Here is a 19,991-nt window from a genome sequence, read left to right as displayed (position 1 = left end):
GGAAAGGTGTATATAAACCCTAGGAAACAGATGTGAGTTGGTTTTTCCCGCCATTGCGTTTCCGAGTAGCATAGGGGCTTATTTCCTGAGACGCTGTCGTTTAACAGTCCAAAAAATGAAAATGAAGAAATCTGCTTGTATCAAAAGGAATATGGTAAGAGTAGACGCTGTCGATTCATTGTTACTTGTAATTAAAGTTTTATATTTTTTAATCATGAATTTAATTTAGACTTAAATGAGTTTCCCGGTGAGCAAGATATTAATTTAAACCATGGGTTTCAAAAGAAATTGAAGCTATAACATAACGTTGTGAAATTTTTTTAGGATAAAATATAAAATTGATACTTGTATTATATTTTTTTGCCAATTTAGTAATTAAAAAAATAAAATTTATAATTACGTATTTTTATTTTAATTTTATCATTTATTTTAATATTTTGAATTAATATTATTATTCAATTTATTTATGTGACATGAATTCTCAATAAAATATTGATATATAAAAAAAAATACAGTGAACATCATATCATTAATTGCATATTAAAATTAAAAATTTTGAAATTAAAAAAATTAAAAAATATTTCTAAAAAATGTAACATGATTCATGAATTGTCAAATATGTTTAAGTTTTTTTTTTTTTAAATAATTTCATTTATGAATCATATTTTCTCCACAAGCAAAACTATAAATTGAATTTTTAAGTAACAAAATTTACAAGCATCATGACTTTATAATATATATACTACTAGCTAATGAAAAAATTGATCATATTTTTTAAAGTTGAATTTAAAAGAATATTATTCTTTCATAAATTATCAATAAAATTTTTTCATTTTTATAAATTACTTTAAAATGGTAATATACAAAATTTTAAATATATTAATCTATTAATTTTTAAATATATATATATATATCTAAATGGACTATGTGATAATCTTCTACTTTTGCTTGATCATGATTGTGAAAATTTTAAATTATTCATGAGAATGTACTGAAAATTTTTTTAAAATATCTCCACAATTTGCTTTTTCTTTTAAGTCATATATCATTAAAAAATGAAAAACAATTATGGTAAATCATAATTGGCCCAACCCTCATAAGTCCCATTTCATTTTTGAAAAGAAATTAGAAATCCGAATGAAAGCTCAAAATCAGCCCAACCCATGAACCGACCAAAGACTCTTCTTTCTATAGATCCTTCTAGAAGCCGCGGTATCTCTAGACATCTCCGGGACCATCCGATCCCCCAAAACTATAATTTATATTAAAAAAAAAAAAGAAAAAAGAAATAAACAACAACATAAAAAAAAAATCTAAAAACAAATAAAAAATTCCACACAAACGCTCCTTTGAAAGGCCACCAAACTCTATTTCGCTTCTTAAAGTTGTTTTCGTATTATCTCTCTCGCGCTCCAAAAAAAAAAAAAAACGCAAAAAGAGAGGTTTTTCAAAAGAAATTTCCTGAACTTCTTCGCCCCCAATCTTCCTCTCTTCCTAAAAGGTATGATCGCTAGCCTTCGCTCTTTGCAATTTCGTTGATTGTTTTTTCTTGTTGTTGCCTTTGTTCGTCTGGAATTTATAGATCTGTTTAGTTTTCGCTTTAGATTCGGTGCGTCGATCCATCTTTTCGCTCCATACTTTTAGCATTGACTTTTGTTGGCTTTTAGATTTAGATGCTACTAGTGATTCAAGTGGAAATAGTTTTCTTATTTGATTTCTATTTTTCGATTCTTTTATATGTAAAATTAGTTGATTTTGAGGTTTATTTTTGTTTTATTGTTTTTTTTGCGTATGTTCTCTGGATTCAACTTTTTACTTTCGCTGGAGATTTATTTAAAATTAGTTATTTTAAGTTGATTTGAATATGATACCGATTTGTCATTGCTAGGAATTGTCTTTTCTGATTAATTTTATTTTAAGAAGTTTCCGTTTTGAGTTGGAATCTGAATGTAAAGTTTTATAGGATTTTATTTGTTACTAAAAAAACCCTTAAATGCTTGATCAACTTCATATGTATTTGTTTCTCTGCGTGCACGTGGTAAGCACATGTCCCAGGCCATCACGTTGTCATATGGTTTGTGTTCTAATGTAAATGATCCACTCCACTAGAATCTTTAAATGAGAAAAAAAGGAAGGAATGTTAATTGAATCTTGTTATGGACTTTAGTGTATGTAATGATCCTATGAGCTCAAGCCCATGGAAATTACCACAGAATCTTGAGCTGCAATTTGTTGTGCACATAAATGAGAATATGTTTATATCACCATGATTTACATATTAAACATGTGATTGGCAATGCCATGTCTTGATTTCTAAAATCGTGATTTTGACTTATTTTCCTTTTGTGCTCTAATATTATATGTAATCTTATTGCTGTTTGTTTGGAAAGGTGCAGATCAATTTTGTTTTATTAATTAAATTGGTGCAATTTTTGCTGAAGATGAGTGTTGTCGGGTTTGATTTTGGCAATGAGAGCTGCATTGTTGCTGTTGCGAGGCAGAGAGGGATTGATGTTGTGCTTAATGATGAGTCAAAGCGTGAAACTCCGGCTATTGTATGCTTTGGAGAGAAGCAGAGATTCATTGGTACTGCAGGGGCAGCATCTTCTACTATGAACCCTAAAAACTCAATTTCTCAGATAAAGCGGTTGATTGGCCGTCAGTTCTCGGATCCTGAGTTGCAAAGGGACCTCCAGTCATTGCCCTTTAATGTCACTGAGGGTCCTGATGGATATCCTTTGATTCATGCTCGTTATTTAGGTGAAATGAGAACCTTTACCCCAACCCAAGTCTTGGGAATGGTTTTGTCGAATTTGAAAAGCATAGCTGAGAAGAATCTGAATGCAGCAGTGGCGGATTGCTGCATTGGAATTCCTGTATATTTCACTGATCTCGAAAGAAGGGCAGTTTTAGATGCAGCCACAATTGCAGGCTTGCACCCTCTTCGCTTGATTCATGAAACTACAGCAACGGCTTTGGCTTATGGTATTTATAAGACTGATTTACCTGAAAATGACCAATTAAATGTTGCCTTTGTTGATATTGGACATGCTAGCATGCAAGTTTGTATTGCTGGCTTCAAGAAGGGGCAACTTAAGATATTGGCTCATTCATTTGACCGCTCTTTGGGTGGGAGAGATTTTGATGAAGTTCTATTTCAGCATTTTGCTGCAATATTTAAAGAAGAATACAAGATTGATGTCTTTCAGAATGCAAGGGCTTGTGTTAGGCTTCGGGCTGCTTGTGAGAAGCTAAAGAAGGTACTTAGTGCCAATCCTGAGGCACCTCTGTTTATTGAGTGCTTAATGGATGAGAAGGATGTTAGGGGTTTCATTAAGAGAGAGGTGTTTGAGCAGATCAGTGCTCCAATTTTGCAACGTGTGAAGAGGCCGTTAGAGAAGGCTCTTGCTGATGCTGGGCTTGCAGTTGAGGATGTTCACATGGTTGAGGTTGTTGGCTCAGCCTCTCGTGTTCCTGCTATTTTGAAAATCCTCACAGAGTTCTTTGGTAAAGAGCCTAGACGCACAATGAATGCTAGTGAATGTGTTGCAAGGGGTTGTGCTTTACAATGTGCAATTCTCAGTCCCACATTCAAAGTTCGAGAGTTTCAGGTAATCTTCAACCAAATTATCATCATAATTTTGATGCTTCCGCTGAGTGTCTCAGCTGTGGATTTATCGTTAATTACATAGGCAGGCAGTTGTTTGTTATGCAGTATGATTTCTAGCTTTTACTTCTCTTCATTGTCTTGAAGATGGGGGATTATGCAAGATTTATGCCTTGGACTTCTTCCATACCTTACTCTCTCTGCCTGTCCTATTGTAATTATTTTTTCGTATTCCTTTTTTTCTTGCTGTATTTTGAAAACAGCTCACTACTTAATTCGTATGACTTGAAGGTCAATGAGAGCTTCCCTTCCCCAATTTTGCTATCATGGAAAGGGTCTGCTCCAGATGGAGGAGTGGAACAACAACAACTGGTTTTTCCAAAGGGAAATCCGATACCCAGTGTTAAGGCTGTAACATTCCACAAGACAAGTACTTTCAGTGTTGATGTTCAATATTCTGATGTAAGTGATTTGCAGGTCCCTGCAAAGATCAGTACATACACGGTAATTAATCCACAAACCTTAATCAAACTCAAATTATCTTTTTTTTTTTTTTTAAGATTTTCTACTTCGGCATAAGAGTTACACTCATCGGTACAAAAATTTCTTGCTCAACCTTCTGATTTGTGAAATAATTTGTGCCGTTTGTTAAATGGCAGATTGGTCCTTTTCCAACAATAAGAAGTGAACAATCAAAATTGAAGGTCAAAGTTCGTTTGAATTTGCATGGGATATTATCCCTTGAGTCGGCAACAGTAAGTATTTGTGAATTGGCTTTTTAAATTTTAATTATAGCCGAAAGGTGAATCTTTTGTTCTCTTTCCTTAATACTATCATTTTTTTTAGCTCTTGGAAGAGGAAGAAGTTGAAGTTCCAGTTTCAAAAGAACCAGCAAAAGAAGATATTAAGATGGAGACTGATGAAGCACCTAGTGATACTGCTGCCCCCATTGCCAATGAGACAGATGTTAACATGCAAGATGCCAAGGGTACAGCTGACTTGGCAGGGGTTGAAAATGGTGTTACTGAGTCAGGTGACAAGCCTGTGCAAATGGAGACTGATGCTAAAGTAAGTGATTCTTCTGTGCACTTTATACATGCGTTGTCAGAATTGGTGTTGTAGCCTTTAAGGCAGGCCTACTCCTGGATTCCTAGTTTTAAGTATGGTTGTTTCTTATATGGAAGATTTTTGGAGTCTTTTAGTTTAGTTGTTTACATTTTTGGTTCTGCCTGTCATATAGGTTGAGGCTCCCAAGAAGAAAGTGAAGAAAACAAACGTCCCAGTAGCAGAATTGGTTTATGGTGCAATGTTACCTGTTGATGTTCAAAAAGCAGTAGAGAAGGAGTTCGAAATGGCTTTGCAAGATAGGGTTATGGAAGAAACAAAGGATAAAAAGAATGCTGTTGAGGCCTATGTCTATGACATGAGGAATAAGGTAAAATGTTTCTTACTAATTTGCTAGATCTGTTTCTTGGCTGTTATGATCTTAAAACTAATTATACATTGTGTCTTCAGCTTAGTGACAAATACCAGGATTTTGTCACTGATCCGGAGAAGGAAGTTTTTTCTGCTAAACTTCAGGAAACAGAGGATTGGCTATATGAGGATGGGGAGGATGAAACAAAGGGTGTCTATGTTGCCAAGCTTGAAGAGCTTAAGAAGGTGACACTTGTTCTTCTTGTGTTTTCTAAGGTTGACTGTATAAATTGCTTATCTGACAGATGTGTTAATTTTTGCAGCAAGGGGATCCTATTGAAGAGCGCTACAAAGAGTATACTGAAAGGGGAACTGTCATTGATCAGCTTGCTTACTGTATTAATAGTTACAGGGAGGCAGCCATGTCAAATGATCCCAAATTTGATCACATTGAACTTGCTGAAAAGCAAAAGGTAATGGTTCTCTCTCTCTCTCTCTCTCTCTCTCTCTCTCTCTCTCTCTCTCTCTCTCTCTCTCTTAATATTGGAGATCTAATCTTTTTGGTGCATTGTAGGTCTTAAATGAATGCGTGGAAGCTGAGGCCTGGCTGAGAGAGAAAAAACAGCAGCAGGGTCAACTTCCCAAGTATGCCACTCCAGTTCTCCTGTCAGCTGATGTGAGAAAGAAGGCTGAAGCGCTAGACAGGTACCACTATTTCACCTGCATAAGGTTTTGTTTTGTATACGGTATGTAGATTCTTGTTTTATTCATAGATTTCTGTACCCTGCACAAAGTAGTGTTCTTATTTTTTTTTCCCTTACCTATTTTATATATGTATATAGATGTTGATATCTATATATGAATTTCTGATACTTAATGCTGAGATTCAAATTTCGCCTTAAACAGGTTTTGCAGGCCAATAATGACGAAACCTAAACCAGCCAAACCAGCCACAACTGAATCACCTGCAACCCCACCTCCTCAGGGAAATGAGACTGAGCCACAGGGTGCAGATGCTAATGTTAACCCGAGTGCAAGCCCTAACCGCAATGCTGATCCCTGTGAAAATACACCGGCAGCCAGTGGTGAGGCACCTCCAGCTTCTGCAGAACCAATGGAAACTGACAAATCGGAGACTACTTCAAGCACTGCATAAATTATTATTAGCCTGCTGGTATTGTGATGATTTATGCGGCCAAAATTTGGTTCTTATGTATAAGTACTATTTTTCAAAAGAGCCTGTGACCAACTCTTGGGTAGGGTTTATAAGAGAGGCTGTGTTGTTTGGGTCAGTGTTTTCACCTTGTAAAGCCGTCTCTTTGCAATGTCTGCCGAGATTTGATTTGTTAAGAGTGAATCCGGGTTTTTCAAGGAGGGTTTTCTAAATTCTACGAGAAAAACATTTGTTATTGGGGTTTCGTTGCTAACATTTTTCTGTTAGCGGGAGCCTGAAATTTAAAAAGGATTTGTTGGGATTAGTTAATCACTTCGTTTCTGGTTATCGTTGGTTGATGTCCTCAAAACTTGGATTTTGTTTAAATTAAAGTTTCACACTATTTCTGGATGTCTGTTGGAGTGTTGGTTTTGTCTGCCTCAACCTTTGTGTGACGAGTTTCTACTCTCAAAACGTCTGAAATGTTTTCTTTGGTATAAAGTTGTTGCTCTTTCCGTTGCTTTTCTTGTTTCTTATTTGTACCCCTTAATAATATAACATGTCGTTGGATAAAAAGATCTTTTCCTTGTTGCAACCCGCGATACTCGAAGTATCCGTAGTTTCTACTGCGCTGTTTAAATCAATGGTTTCTCTGGTGTATGGGAGTTGGATTTGGCGGAGCTACGTGTAATCAAAATAAACAGAACCAATACAGTTAAATGTGAAGATGTAGAAGAATATTGTGACTTGTGAATTTGGTGTGAAAAATGCTTTAATATCACAAGTTAGGACGTGAATTTGGAAAATTACCACTGCTTAAATCCCGCATCACCCCATTCGTCAACAGCCAATACATACGAGAGGTGGATGATTTTACCGATTCCAAAAACTAGTTATGATTACGCTAGACCCACACCTACAACATATAGCCCAAGCCCACTCCAAGTCCAGATTTTCCAATTTTTGGATTTTCGTCCCACCTTTTTAGCCCTTTTTCAAGTGAAGACTGAAGACTCTCGTCTCCTTCGTTTCTCTTGAATTTCACCGGCATGCTTTTTCTCTCCTTGCTTTCTCCCTTCCACCGTCTTTTTTCGTCTCCTTAAGGTCTTTCTTCAAGCTTTTCTTTTTTTTTTTTCTTAAAAAAATCCAAATTATAATCGCATCAATTTTGGGGGAATACAAATGAAATGGGTTTAGCGATTTCTCTCTCTTACATCATTTTCCTTAATCTTTAGCATATAACTGAGGTTGAATTATTTGGAAAGTTGGCATTCATGATTTTTTTATTTTTCCGTGGCCATTTTATGTTGGTAGCTCGATTTCCTATTTTTCCCCTTTTTTTTTTTTGTTATTTTCTGTGTTTTTGGTATGTAAAATTGAAAAAAAATGTTGATTCAATATGTTAAGGTTGTTAGTTTGTCGAATTGTGATTATGAATTTCACTTTGTTTCTTATTACACGCATTAATATTTATATGCTAAAGGCATTTTGTCCTTCCTGCTTTAGTTAAATTGACCTGCTGCGATCTGATATGCAAAGTTGGCTGCAATTAATAAAAATTATCATGCCCTCATCTGCTTTGAGGAGATCCATATCGACTTTGCCTCACCTCTGCCAGAGAATCAAGCAAACAGGTGAGCTTTTCAGCTGAGTAATCCATTCTTGTGTGTTGAATTGGCATTTTGCTGTTTGCTTTGATAGGTATGAAGTTAGATGGTTTTATACAATGAAATGGGTGAAATAAATTTCTCCAATCAAGTAAATTTGTTAATTGCTTTTGTGTGGTTTAACTTTGTAGAGAATGAGATAGCGCAAATGTTCAAGTTGCCTAGTCCAGAGAATGAAGTGCGAGACTTGGGTTTTAGCAGGAAGGTACCGAGGAAGAATCCGTCTGTACGGACATTGGATGAGAGGTTTATAAGAATTTTGAAGATATTCAAGTGGGGGCCTGATGCAGAGAAGGCATTGGAAGTGCTAAAGATGAAGGTGGACAAACGGTTGGTTCGTGAGGTTTTGACGATAGATGTAGAGATCAATGTTAAAATCCAGTTCTTCAAGTGGGCAGGGAAAAGAAGAAACTTTGATCATGACTCTACCACCTACATGACTTTAATTCACTGTTTGGATGAAGCAGGACTTGTTGGCGAAATGTGGAAGACTATCCAAGAAATGGTTCGGAGTACGTGTGTTATTGGTCCAGCTGAATTGTCTGAAATTGTGAGAATATTGGGAAAGGCTAAGATGGTGAATAAGGCTCTCTCCATCTTTTATCAGATTAAAAGTCGCAAGTGCAAGCCAACAGCAAGCACTTACAACACCATAATCTTGATGCTGATGCAAGAAGGGCACCATGAAAGAGTTCATGAGCTCTATAATGAGATGTGTAATGAGGGTGACTGTTTACCTGACACTGTGACATACAGTGCACTTATATCCACTTATGGTAAGTTGGGTCGTCATGATTCTGCCATTAGGTTGTTTGAGGAGATGAAGGAGAATGGGTTGCAGCCTACATCAAAGATTTATACAACCTTAATCGAAATCTATTTTAAGTTAGGTATGACGGGGAAAGCTTTAGGTCTAGTCCAGGAGATGAAAGGAAAGGGCTGTAGCCCAACTGTGTTTACTTACACAGAGTTGATAAAGGGTCTTGGGAAAGCTGGGAGGGTAGAAGATGCCCATGGAATATTCATGGATATGTTAAGAGAAGGTAGTAAGCCTGATGTTGTGCTTATTAACAATATGATTAACATTTTGGGCAAAGTGGGTCGATTGGAAGATGCTCTTAAGCTTTTCAATGAAATGAAGTCTTGGCAATGTGTACCAAATGTTGTAACATATAACACTATAATTAAAGCTTTAGTTGACTCCAAAGCCCCAATTTCTGAGGCATCTTTGTGGTTTGAGAAGATGAAGGCAGATGGTATTGTTCCCAGCTCATTTACTTATTCAATTCTTATTGATGGCTTCTGCAAGACAAACAGAGTTGAGAAAGCTTTGTTACTCCTGGAAGAGATGGATGAAAAGGGTTTTCCTCCTTGTCCGGCTGCATATTGTAGCCTGATCAACAGTCTTGGAAAGGCAAAAAGATATGAAGCCGCAAGTGAGTTATTTCAGGAATTGAAAGAGAATTGTGGACGTTCAAGTGCTAGGGTATATGCTGTGATGATAAAACTTTTTGGAAAGAGCGGCCATCTGAGTAAGGCTGTAGATCTATTCAATGAGATGAAGAAATTGGGATGCAATCCTGATGTCTATACTTACAATGCACTCATGTCAGGGATGGTAAGGGCAGGCATGATAGATGAAGCTCATTCCTTACTGAGAACCATGGAAGAAAATGGTTGCGCTCCGGACTTGAATTCTCATAATATCATTCTAAATGGATTAGCTAGGACAGGTGGCCCATATCGGGCAATGGAGATGCTTACAAAGATGAAGAATTCAAAGATTAAAGCTGATGCAGTATCTTACAATACTGTTCTTGGCTGTCTCAGCCGAGCTGGTAGTTTTGAAGAGGCTGCAAAGTTAATGAAAGAGATGAAAGCAAGAGGTTTTGAATATGATCTCATCACTTACTCATCAATACTTGAGGCTGTTGGGAAGATTGATGAAGATCGAAACCCTACTGCTTTATGATGGTTTCTTGATCTTTAGGTATGATAAAGACGTCTTTCATGTTTCTCTCTAACCTTTTTTCAACTATTTTTTTATTGTCACTAACATAGCTTAAACTGTTCATTGGACTTTTTTGAAGAAATGCTAAATTATAGGATTTTATCTGAAGCCTTGGTGCATAATGTTTTTATTACCCATATTTTCTGGACTGCTTATCTGGTGCAGACAATCAATTTGCTGTTAACTGGGCTTATCATGACAGTGACTAACATATTTGAAGATGATTCCACCCTTGGGTAGCTGCTATAGCTGGATCATTTTCTTCTAAACTAACTCGATTAACTATACAATTGTCAAGCTGCAATTATGGGAATTTGCTAGAGTTCTACTAGGCAATGTCACTAGATCCGACAGGGGGTTAAGTAGGGATGTAGAATCATTAATCCATAAAGATAATCAAATCAATTGGGCAAACTTTTCAAACTGTAACTTTAATTCTCAAATCAAGGAAAACATTTGAGTCTGTAACACTTTCGCCAAAATATCTCAAATGTCCATCATCACAAGCTAACCATTTAGTCTGACATTTGCATTTAATGGCTGGTCTAAGAACAGATTATTCACTGAAGATATGCCTGACGAGGATTGACTTTTCCAGACTGAAGGAAATGAATGACACTGTTTCACTTTTATGGGTTCCTCAAGATCAACTACTTGACAGTGACACTTTGCCATCCCCTTGGTAACATGCGCTAACTGTTGACACCAGTCATCCATTTGTTACCGACAAAAGTTCATGTACTGGCTGTGGCCAAGTTTTAGTGTGGTAATTCTTATGGGAAACTTTTTGGAGCCTTTTTCTTTTGTTTTCCTGTGTGGCTTTTATATTTTCTTCTGTTTTTTTTAAACGTTGAGGTCCCAAGAAAGTGAGGAAAACAAACATCCAGTAGCAGAGTTACCTTCAGATATGCAATAAGCGGTGGAGTTTGAAATGGCTTTGCAAAAGAAGGCTATGGAAGAAACTAAAGATTGGAAAAATGCTGTCGGCTAATTTGCGGAAACACCAACTATTACTTTTATCTATTATATTCTTTAAACTAATTATTGCTTCAAGCCTCCAGCTAAGTGACAAATGTTATGTTTTTTTTTTAGTGCTCCAGGCAAGGAGTTTACTGCTAAGCTTCTAGAAGTTGAAAATTAGCCCTTCAAAGAAGGGGAGGTTGAAAGAAAGGTGCGTGTGTCGCAAAGCTTGATGAGCCTGAGAGGGTAGCTCTTGTTCTTCTGAATGATCTGTCATTCCTTTTTGAGACAAAACTGTTTTGACTATAGAAACATATTTACATGTGTTAAAAAGCTATGCACTAGACAAATGATAAAACTTTAAAAATAGGAGTAAAGAAGATCAAAGGAGAAATTTAGAAATTATTTGGTGCTGCACATTGTCATTTAGCAATTAATTAGAGAAAATTGAGGAGTCCGAGCATGCATATTTTGTTTGATTATTTCTTTATATTCTAAACTGAGTGGATCTATGAATTTTGAGGACACCAACTCTTACTATTCTCTTCCTTTATGCTATTTGATGTGTCATAACGTTCCAATTCTTGAATCTTGCACGTTTAATCAGTTTTGTGGGATATGAATTCGGTGAAGTCTGCTTGATACAATTGCTATCACTGGCTTTGCAACTACAACGCCATGAACATAATGATGATACAAGTAAAGGCTAGGTAAGTAAGGGTTGTTATCAACTAATTGTATTAAAAATTTATAAACTTTGTTTGTTGGCAAATCCGGATGCTTTTTGAAGTAAGTTTTTCAGCAATACGGTCCATTTACTCAAATTTTTGTCAAAAAAAAAAAAAATTACTTTAGGTAAACGACCTTGAAGCAGATGGGATGAATAGTGACTAAAGCTGGCAGCCTGTAACAGCCGGTTCCTAATATATAGAGAGAGTAAAGAGAGAGAATAATGGTTTGTTGGATTTTATAGAAAGTGTGCAAAAGTATGGTAATAATTCTGGGACAGAGCTACCCTCAGACCTGATTTTCACTTTCTTATGGTGGTTAAAAGTGATATTCTTTGAGGTTATGAGTAGGCTCATTGAAGTGAATTATATTCTTTAAGTACTGGAGAAAAAGGAAATACCGACGTGTATATTAGTGGGATAGAAGTTAGTTTAACAATAATAAATATTATTTTAATAACAATTTATAATTTATGCACTTGTTCAAGAACATGTTGAGGCTTAAGACAATAGGCAGCTTCATTTGTGCAAGTAATTTTTGTTGTTTATAGGGTCCACTTGGGAGCCAGATTAAAGGGCGAGATTGACTTTTTCTTCATAGTACCGTTACCCTTTGAAAAAGTTATTTACTTTTCTTACAACTTGTATTTACAAAGTTCCATTTCCCTTTTTTTAACCTTTCTACCGTGTTCTTGATATTTTCTTTCAGCAATTGTTGAGAGGTGAACTATGACATTAAAGCAGTACTAGTGATAATGAGAGTAATGATCTCTAAATTCAGTAAAATTTTCTACTTCACTGATACAACATGTCTAGCGTTATTATTGTTGCTTACAATGTCAATTGGCAAAAACAACATTTAGCAGTCAAAATGTAATCAACCAAATGGCTTTTGCATGCATTACCCACGGGCATTCCCTTCATCATCATTCACCCTGCTGTATTTTTGCAATATCAGCCTGCCCTCTCTCCATGATCTGCCTCTTCTGCATTTCCAACTCCCTTTGAAAATCCATTCTCATCTTCTATAATTCCAATATCTGCTGCCTTTAACCATTCTCAATCTTTTCATATATATATATATATATATATATATATATATATATATATATATATATTACTAAATTTCTGAATAGAATCTGCGAGCAATCTGAATGAAGAACCCTCATTACATTGCCTCCTCAATTTTCTCTTTTTTGGTGGCAGTCCATCTGAGACATCCTCAGATTCTGAATTTGCTGGACTGCCCTTCATTTCATCCAAACCGTTTGCATGGTTCAAATAAACATGCCCACCTGAGTCCAAACCACAGGAAAGCCCACCCTGCCGTGGAGTTGACATTAACATGTCCATCTTCTTGAAAAAAACCCATTTGCTGGTGGTACCAGCAGTCTCTGCCACCATAGCCTTCTACTCCTTGTATTTCTTCTTCAACGTATCCAATTGATTACGACACTGGGTGTCACTCCTTTCCATCTTTGAAACCTCTGAAACCTTCTCTGCTACTTCTTGCCATTCCTCAAACTGAAGACTTCCTCCCACATTGCAAAAAATTGTCACCCGAGGCATCTAGCAAAACAAATCTCTCAGTCCAAACTGTAAGAGAATTCCTCCCACCATACGAAGGCTTTGGCACTGATGGAGTTGCCTGCTGCTGGTACACAAGGAGCAAATTCATAACTTGACATCAAACTCTTCAATTTCCTCTTTTTGGGTGCCTATCCAAGTCAATCATCATTTTTTTCGATTATAACCTTTCTGCTCATCACCACCTTCATTGTAATCATCTTCATCATCGTCCAACTCTTCATCGCCATCACCATCGTCATCCATACCTTTTCCTACATACCGAACACCATTTTTTTGGTTATGATTTTCCTCTTCGTCTCCCACTCCTCATCTTCATCATCATCAACACATTGATTCCCAATCGGTCTAGAATATCGAACATTTCTAGCAGGAAGCTTTTGGCGATTCAAAGAACTTGAAGGACATCTAGCATCATCCTCAATGACATCCATTAAAACCAAAAACTCAGTTCAACAACTATAAAATCACCCAAAAGTATCCCTAAAAATCCAAGCCTATCTAAAAACAGAATTTCAAATTACAAAATACAAAAAGATGGTAGCTTCAATCCCCAATTTGCTCTTCCCTATCCAATCAAACTTACACAATATAACAATCATTATTCTTTTTCCGAAAACAATCCCAATAACTCCCATAAATACTCCACCATTATCAACAAATATCAAAAAGTCCTTTAGTCAGCAAAAAATATCACATAATGCTTTAATTTTCTTTTCTTCTTCGTTGATAATATGCAATTTTTTATCAGTTAATTATTATAAGATTGCAATAATTGGGTTAAATTATTACCAAAATCTATTAGTTTATTAAGTGGCAAAGACATTTCATGAGCAAAAACCTAATTATCATGGAATAGAAAAAAAAACAACAACAACAACAAAACCCATGGAAACTTACAAGAAAAGTGCTCAAAATTCTCAAATTTCTCTTCAACATCAAGCACCTAATTGAAGCTATAAGAAGCCTCTAACTCCAAAATTTAAGGAAAATTCCTTTTTGTTTGTTTAGAAGAAAATTAAACAGGGGAAGGGATGTGATTGTGGAGAGGGTAAAAACTTGGAAGAATAAATTTGGGGGATAAAAAGACGATTGCTGCTATTGTACGCTGCGTAATATTATTGCACAGAAGGTCTTGATATTTAGGAGCCCATTGGGTCAAGTGATTGTTAAATGGGCCTTTATGGTTATGTGGGCTTGGGGTTGATTATGATATTTATTTATTTTGTCAAGTGAATCGATGTAATAAATTCAATAAAATTTCAAGTTGGAATAATTTATAAAAAAAAAAAAAAAAATTGAGAAAGGAATAATTATTATGTAAAAAATGGATTTATATGCACTCTCCATTAAATTGAACATATCAATTAATTAAATAATTTTATTATTTATAATTACTTGAATATGTTACATACATTTAAATTTATTTGTAATTTTTTAATTTAGCATCGATTAAATCTGTTTAGGGGTCCAATTGCCAGATATAATTGTGGGTTGATCTAATTCGAACTGTATCTAAAATATTAATTTATTAAAAATTAATATCATAAATAATTTTTAAATTATAATAAAATATTTAATATAATATTTTTAATTTAAAAAATTCTAACGTCATGCTGATTATAAAAAATTATTTTTTTCCCGTTGAAAGAAAACAAAATGTCCCTCTTTTCGGTTAAAAATAGTATTTTAATAATAGTAAATAAAAGAAAAGAAAAGTTAAGAAAATAGTATACCTAGTACTAAAAATGGGAAGACCAATGATGCAAATCCGCGTGTCCCGATGTGCTTACGTTCTCGTGCGCCACAAACAAACAAAAGACTTCTGGCACTTCAATACATGCACAACACGTGTAGTACACCTCACAACCAAGAGCAAGTTAACTAAGTCATTTATGAACCGTTAGATCATTTGACATGGCTCAGTGAATCTTAATTTTTCAGCCGTTGGATTGCACGAGGTTTGCACGGCGGAAGTGAACACGTGTGGAGCGCTTTGTATGTCTTTTATTATTATTTATTGTAATTAATTATTTTTGTGAAATATATTTTATTTTCCTTTTTTTTAAAGAAAAGGCTGAGTCAAGCTAAACGACAAAGGAAGATAAATAGGGCTGTGTGCGAGGAATCATTACTCGGGTCGAGCTCTTTTCAAGTGGGGTCCACTTTTTTTCAACCTACTAAATCATAGAGTTCGATGGCCAGATTTGACGCCCTCTAAATTATTGTTTCGGTCCCACCAGAAATGATGTGGCAAGGCAAATTTACTACTTTACCCCACTTGCTCACAAAGAAAAAGCTTTACATTTAAAAAGAACTTCTTTTAATCAATATTCATTAAAAAAAAATAAAAAAGTCAAAAAAAATACTAAAAAAAATACATTTTTTAAAATATTCAAAATTTTGATTAAATTCGAAAAAAATGTGAGAATGTCCTTAATTATATTATAAAAAATTTTAATTTTCGTTGATAATCTCAAATGTATGATTTCATCGTTTTACTATAAAAAGTATATTTTTATTTTTTAAAAACAATAATTCAACTACACACAAAAATAAGATGTATTAAAATTACACTTATTTATGAAAAATATTTATTATATATGATTAAATACTTAAATTGTTACCCGAATTAAAATTTTTAAACATAATAGTAATATAACTTTTTTTTAGGAAACAAATATAACTCATTTAACAATGGATGTAGTAGAAAATTGCTTCAAGAGCTATATGATTTGTTTTAATTTTATATAATATCAGTGTTTTTTTAATTTTATATTTTACATTTTATATTTTTTAATATTAAATAAGACATCAAATTTAAGTAGCTTAAAAAAGTTAGCATTTATTTATGTAGTAATACAAATTTTTAATTAATAATAGAGCCAATTTTAATTCACCTCAAAAAGGGCAGTTTGGCCATAAAAAATATAAGGCCACGTCAATACTTTATTTTATTTTTTATCAAAATAGAATTAAAAAGAGATTTGAATTTTAAATTTTAACACTTTAAGCTTAAGTAAATTAAGAATTAAAAAAAAAATTCCTAACCTTTATTGGTTATTTTAAGATATATTTATAAAAAATCTCAAAAAAGAAAAACTGATAATTAAATCCCAAAAATAAAAAGAAGAGAAATGAAAATAAAAAATTGATGATCAAGCAGGAAGCAAAAACGTGGGGCAAATCAAGTGGACAAGATTGCGGTCTGCAGCAAGTGTGACAACGTCACACAAAAGAAACTGTTTTTTTTTTTGTCTTCAACTCCAAAACCACGAATATGCACTCTTTTCTACAAATAACATTATACCGTATAAAATACGTATTTCTTTCTTAATCACGAGAGAGAGAGAGAGAGAGAGAGAGAAGAAGTGAGGAGCATATCAGAAGCCTCAGTGGCTTACTGTTTCTCTGATTTTGATGCATTGCAGAAGAAGCAAAAATATTTAAATAAAAAATCAAACCCAAAAAATGGCAGAAAATAAAATTATATGCAGAGATAGAGGAGTGAGTTTATTATGTTTTTGCTAAGCCAAAGTAGTGTTTCTATCTCTTCTGCATTTTGGGTTTTTCTTTTTTTCTCTCACACCTTTCAAGTTTTAACAGAAGAAAACCAGGTGGGTCTTTTTTTTTTTTTTGCCATTTTTGTAATTGTTTTAGCTCTTTTATTTTTATTTTTGATCAATCTACAGTTTTTAGTATCTGGGATGTCAAAAAGTTTGGACCTTTGTTTGAAACGAGTTTGGATTTTTTTTTTCTTTAATGTTTGAACTTTGACTTTTAATGTTGTCCTTGTTTGTTTTGATGCATGCAAGGGTCTTTTTTTTTTTTTGTTTAATATTGATGCTTAACCATTATTTTGAGTACCTTTTTGATGCATTTGAAGTAAATTTCGCATCTTGTTTTGATCAGGCTTTTGTTTCTTCTTCATCTTCGTTAGTTTTTTTTTTATTATTGTATGTTTTTTCTTTGTGATGTTCTCACTTCTCTATTTGAAAGTCCCTCAAATGTTTCTGCTTTTTAGGAATCTTTGAGATTTTTTATTAATGATAATCTGGGGTTTGGTTGATATTGATCATCAAATCTATGCTTGCTCTATTACTACTTGCTTCTTGTTAGAGCTGCCTTTGTACCAAAAAAATTTTTTGATTTATGATCGGCCTTTTTTTTTTTCTTTTTTTTTTTTTTGCCTTTTATGTTTATATAGTTCATTATTGCACATAAGCTATTTAAATGGTTCGTCCCTTGTTGTTGATTTTGATATACCTTATCATCTTAAATGAAGATCAGGGAAAATTTGTTTCCTTCCTTAGTTTCTTTATCCATGCTCAAAAATGGATTTTGATGAGGAGTTTTTTAGAGTTCTATAGAGATTTTCAATTTTATTTTTTTTTTTTCATCTTGCATTGTTGATATGATTCAATGATCTTGTAGATTTGCATTTTTTACTAAAGGATTCAGCCAAACTTTTGTATTTTTAAATGAAATTGTATGGTAGCATCCCTATTATTGCATCCTGGCTTCCAAAATGCTCGTTCTTTTGGGGCTTTTTTTTTTTTTTTGGGTGCTTGAATATGATATGATTTTCTGGGCATTTATTTTTCTTTATCCTTTATCTGGATATAACTGTATTCCACTTGTATCATGGTTGAATATTGTCATTTGGGATAGCTAAATCAATTTTCTTTATTTTTCCGTTAAGTATTGCCATACATGGTTCTCACGTCTTTATGGCTTGGGTCATTGTATTTGTTGGTTTTGGTATCAATCATATTTGTTTTGTATTGATGAATTCTTGATTCTAATGCAGTAAGTACATTGCTGGTTTTCTTGCTAGAAGAGTGAGGTTTATAGATAATGCAGTGTAAGGAAACATACTTCATAGGCAAGTTCAATGGATGGTAATCTGATGGCTGATCCTGATTCAGAGTCCTGCTTCCAGTCTGATACTGTGGGTTTAAGGCATATCAGCAGCTCACTTTTCAGTATTCCTGGTTTCCTTGTTGGATTTAGCACTAAGGGTTCTTCGGATTCTGATTCGGTACGGAGCCCTACATCTCCTCTTGATTTGAGAGTTTTTGCAAATTTTAGCAACCCATTTAGTGTTAGATCCCCTAGATCATCACCCCAAAGTGTTTATCCAAAGAAGTGGGATTGCAGTAAGATAGGGTTGGGCATTGTGAATTTGCTTGCTGATGAAATTAAGCCAGATGATGAAGACCTTGATTCTCCAAAGAGAAAGAATATTATATTTGGACCACAGCTGAAGGCTAAATTTCCTTATTCCTCAAGGTATTCCCATGAATTCATCAGTAATTCTATGAAATCCAATTCTTTGCCTAGGAATTATATAATTTCACAACTTTTCCAAGCCAGAAAATCCAATATGAAGTCAGGGGATTCTAGTCTTGTCTTTGGAAATGAGGAACTGCCATTAGAACCGAAAACAGATTCCGGGCTTTCCCCCTCTTTCATTGCCTCTACCCAAAACTCCAATATGAGTTCCAGAAGTTTTTGTTCAGAGAGTGGAACCACCAGCATTAATAGTTCACCTCTGCCAATTGGCAAAGCTTCGCAAGTAGATAATTATTTGGTAAGTAAACCAAGTTCACTTCCTATACCCCTTGCCCATAGCATGGGATCTCTCTCCGCACGCGAGATAGAGCTTTCTGAGGATTATACTTGTGTAATTTCTCATGGTCCAAAACCCAAAAAAACTCACATTTTTTGTGACTGTATTTTGGAATGTCACAACAATGGGTTGACCAATTTTGACAAAAAGGCAGAACCAGGAACCAAAGTGCCTCAACTGGATAAAAGCACAGAGACTTCAGCACCTTACCCCTCTGATGAGTTTTTGAGCTTCTGTTACTCTTGCAAGAAAAAAATAGAGAAGGATGAAGACATCTACATGTACAGGTTTATACAGTTCACATCCCCTTGCGACTTTTACTTCAGTTGCATCTGTTTGTAATGACTGAGGCTGTTTTTTCTTCTGATTCTTGCAGAGGTGAAAAGGCATTTTGCAGTTTTGATTGCCGCTCTGAGGAGATTTTTGCAGAGGAGGAAATGGAGAAAACCTGTAATAATTCCTCCAATGGTTCTCCTGAGCATTGCGATGATGAAGATCTCTTCCTTATTGGTATGCCCGTTAACATATAATGGGCTATAACCATGATTCCTTTTTGCAGGCTTCCATGCCAAGACTGATAAAATTGCTGCAAAATTTAATACATGGATCATCTTTTCATAAAGAGCTGTTTATGTGAATCTGTTTGCAGCCGTGGATGATCGCAGCATAAATCCCGAGTCATGGATGGCACAGCATAGAGTTTGATTTATAGTCCGGGGGATGGATATAGCATAAAGACTGTTGCATTATAATTTTGATTAGATGAGTTAGTAGTGGCCAGAAGCCCCATCTCATCAGTTTTCTTCTGTGTCTTTTGTTATTGCTGCTCGTGTGTGAGCCTGTTGTAGAAGCCTCTTGAACTTGAAGAACTCATTGTTGAATCTTGAATGAATGCGACATTTACTCCGTTCTATGCATTCTCTTTCAGATGATTCTTTTTAGTCTGCAGCTGTCTTTCCTGTTCTTTGGCAATATATGACAACAAAATGGAGATTAATCTTATTTGTCTGCCATAATTTATAGTTTATGAATGTCAATGGGGCTAATGCCTAAGAACATTGTCAGACTGAAATGTTTCTCATTGCGACAACTAATAATGTGTGTATCAATGCTCAGCATCAGCTTTGCTTTTTGTCCATTCTGCTGTATGAAAGATACACTGACCTCTTCCATTCATCTTTCTTGAAGTTTAGTGTTGAAAAATCTGCATAGAAATTGATTTTTCCCAGT

The 19,991-nt window shown here is 34.7% G+C and overlaps 3 protein-coding genes and 1 pseudogene across 10 annotated transcripts; 3 read left to right on the top strand and 1 right to left on the bottom strand.

Annotated features, from left to right (window-relative positions):
* Positions 1–1,407: 1,407 nt before the first annotated feature.
* LOC111274512 (heat shock 70 kDa protein 15-like) lies at positions 1,408–6,587 on the top strand. 4 transcript variants are annotated; one of them, XM_022859202.2, is made up of 10 exons: positions 1,408–1,501; positions 2,442–3,611; positions 3,899–4,111; positions 4,267–4,362; positions 4,454–4,675; positions 4,848–5,042; positions 5,123–5,269; positions 5,347–5,496; positions 5,598–5,728; positions 5,930–6,587. In XM_022859202.2, the coding sequence occupies exons 2-10, from the start codon at positions 2,442–2,444 to the stop codon at positions 6,177–6,179; spliced, it is 2,574 nt and encodes an 857-aa protein (XP_022714937.2). In that variant the 5' UTR covers positions 1,408–1,501; the 3' UTR covers positions 6,180–6,587. The 4 variants fall into 4 exon arrangements, with proteins under 4 accessions (XP_022714937.2, XP_022714935.2, XP_089611447.1 ...); XM_022859200.2 differs by having other exon boundaries at positions 2,397–3,611; XM_089755321.1 differs by having other exon boundaries at positions 2,397–3,611; positions 5,598–5,769.
* Positions 6,588–7,187: 600 nt separating this feature from the next.
* Positions 7,188–11,339, top strand: LOC111274513 (Pentatricopeptide repeat (PPR-like) superfamily protein). Of its 3 annotated transcripts, none has more exons than XR_016334125.1 (5): positions 7,188–7,280; positions 7,683–7,810; positions 7,975–9,833; positions 10,410–10,620; positions 10,710–11,339. XR_016334125.1 is itself a non-coding variant. In XM_022859204.2 (4 exons), the coding sequence occupies exons 2-3, from the start codon at positions 7,708–7,710 to the stop codon at positions 9,813–9,815; spliced, it is 1,944 nt and encodes a 647-aa protein (XP_022714939.2). In that variant the 5' UTR covers positions 7,188–7,280; positions 7,683–7,707; the 3' UTR covers positions 9,816–9,833; positions 10,410–11,339. The 3 variants fall into 3 exon arrangements, 1 of the variants encoding a protein (XP_022714939.2); XR_016334126.1 differs by having other exon boundaries at positions 10,453–10,620; positions 10,710–11,229; XM_022859204.2 differs by having other exon boundaries at positions 10,410–11,339.
* A 1,128-nt stretch (positions 11,340–12,467) lies between these two features.
* On the bottom strand, positions 12,468–13,713 carry LOC149511150 (uncharacterized; annotated as a pseudogene).
* A 2,721-nt stretch (positions 13,714–16,434) lies between these two features.
* On the top strand, positions 16,435–19,677 carry LOC111318569 (FCS-Like Zinc finger 10-like). 3 transcript variants are annotated; one of them, XM_022921429.2, is made up of 4 exons: positions 16,435–16,746; positions 17,940–19,048; positions 19,138–19,271; positions 19,411–19,677. In XM_022921429.2, exons 2-4 carry the CDS (start codon positions 18,024–18,026, stop codon positions 19,464–19,466), a joined length of 1,215 nt encoding a protein of 404 aa, XP_022777164.2. In that variant the 5' UTR covers positions 16,435–16,746; positions 17,940–18,023; the 3' UTR covers positions 19,467–19,677. The 3 variants fall into 3 exon arrangements, with proteins under 3 accessions (XP_022777164.2, XP_022777166.2, XP_089611875.1); XM_022921431.2 differs by having other exon boundaries at positions 16,489–16,746; positions 17,940–19,042; XM_089755749.1 differs by having other exon boundaries at positions 16,496–16,746; positions 19,138–19,677.
* The last annotated feature ends 314 nt before the right edge of the window (positions 19,678–19,991 follow it).

Source organism: Durio zibethinus, chromosome 26 (genome assembly GCF_047325235.1).
Source record: "Durio zibethinus cultivar Kanyao isolate XHJ-2024 chromosome 26, ASM4732523v1, whole genome shotgun sequence".
NCBI classification, from domain to species: domain Eukaryota; kingdom Viridiplantae; phylum Streptophyta; class Magnoliopsida; order Malvales; family Malvaceae; genus Durio; species Durio zibethinus.
Note: the sequence above shows the minus strand (reverse complement) of the source record. Positions and strands in the feature narration are given on the sequence as shown.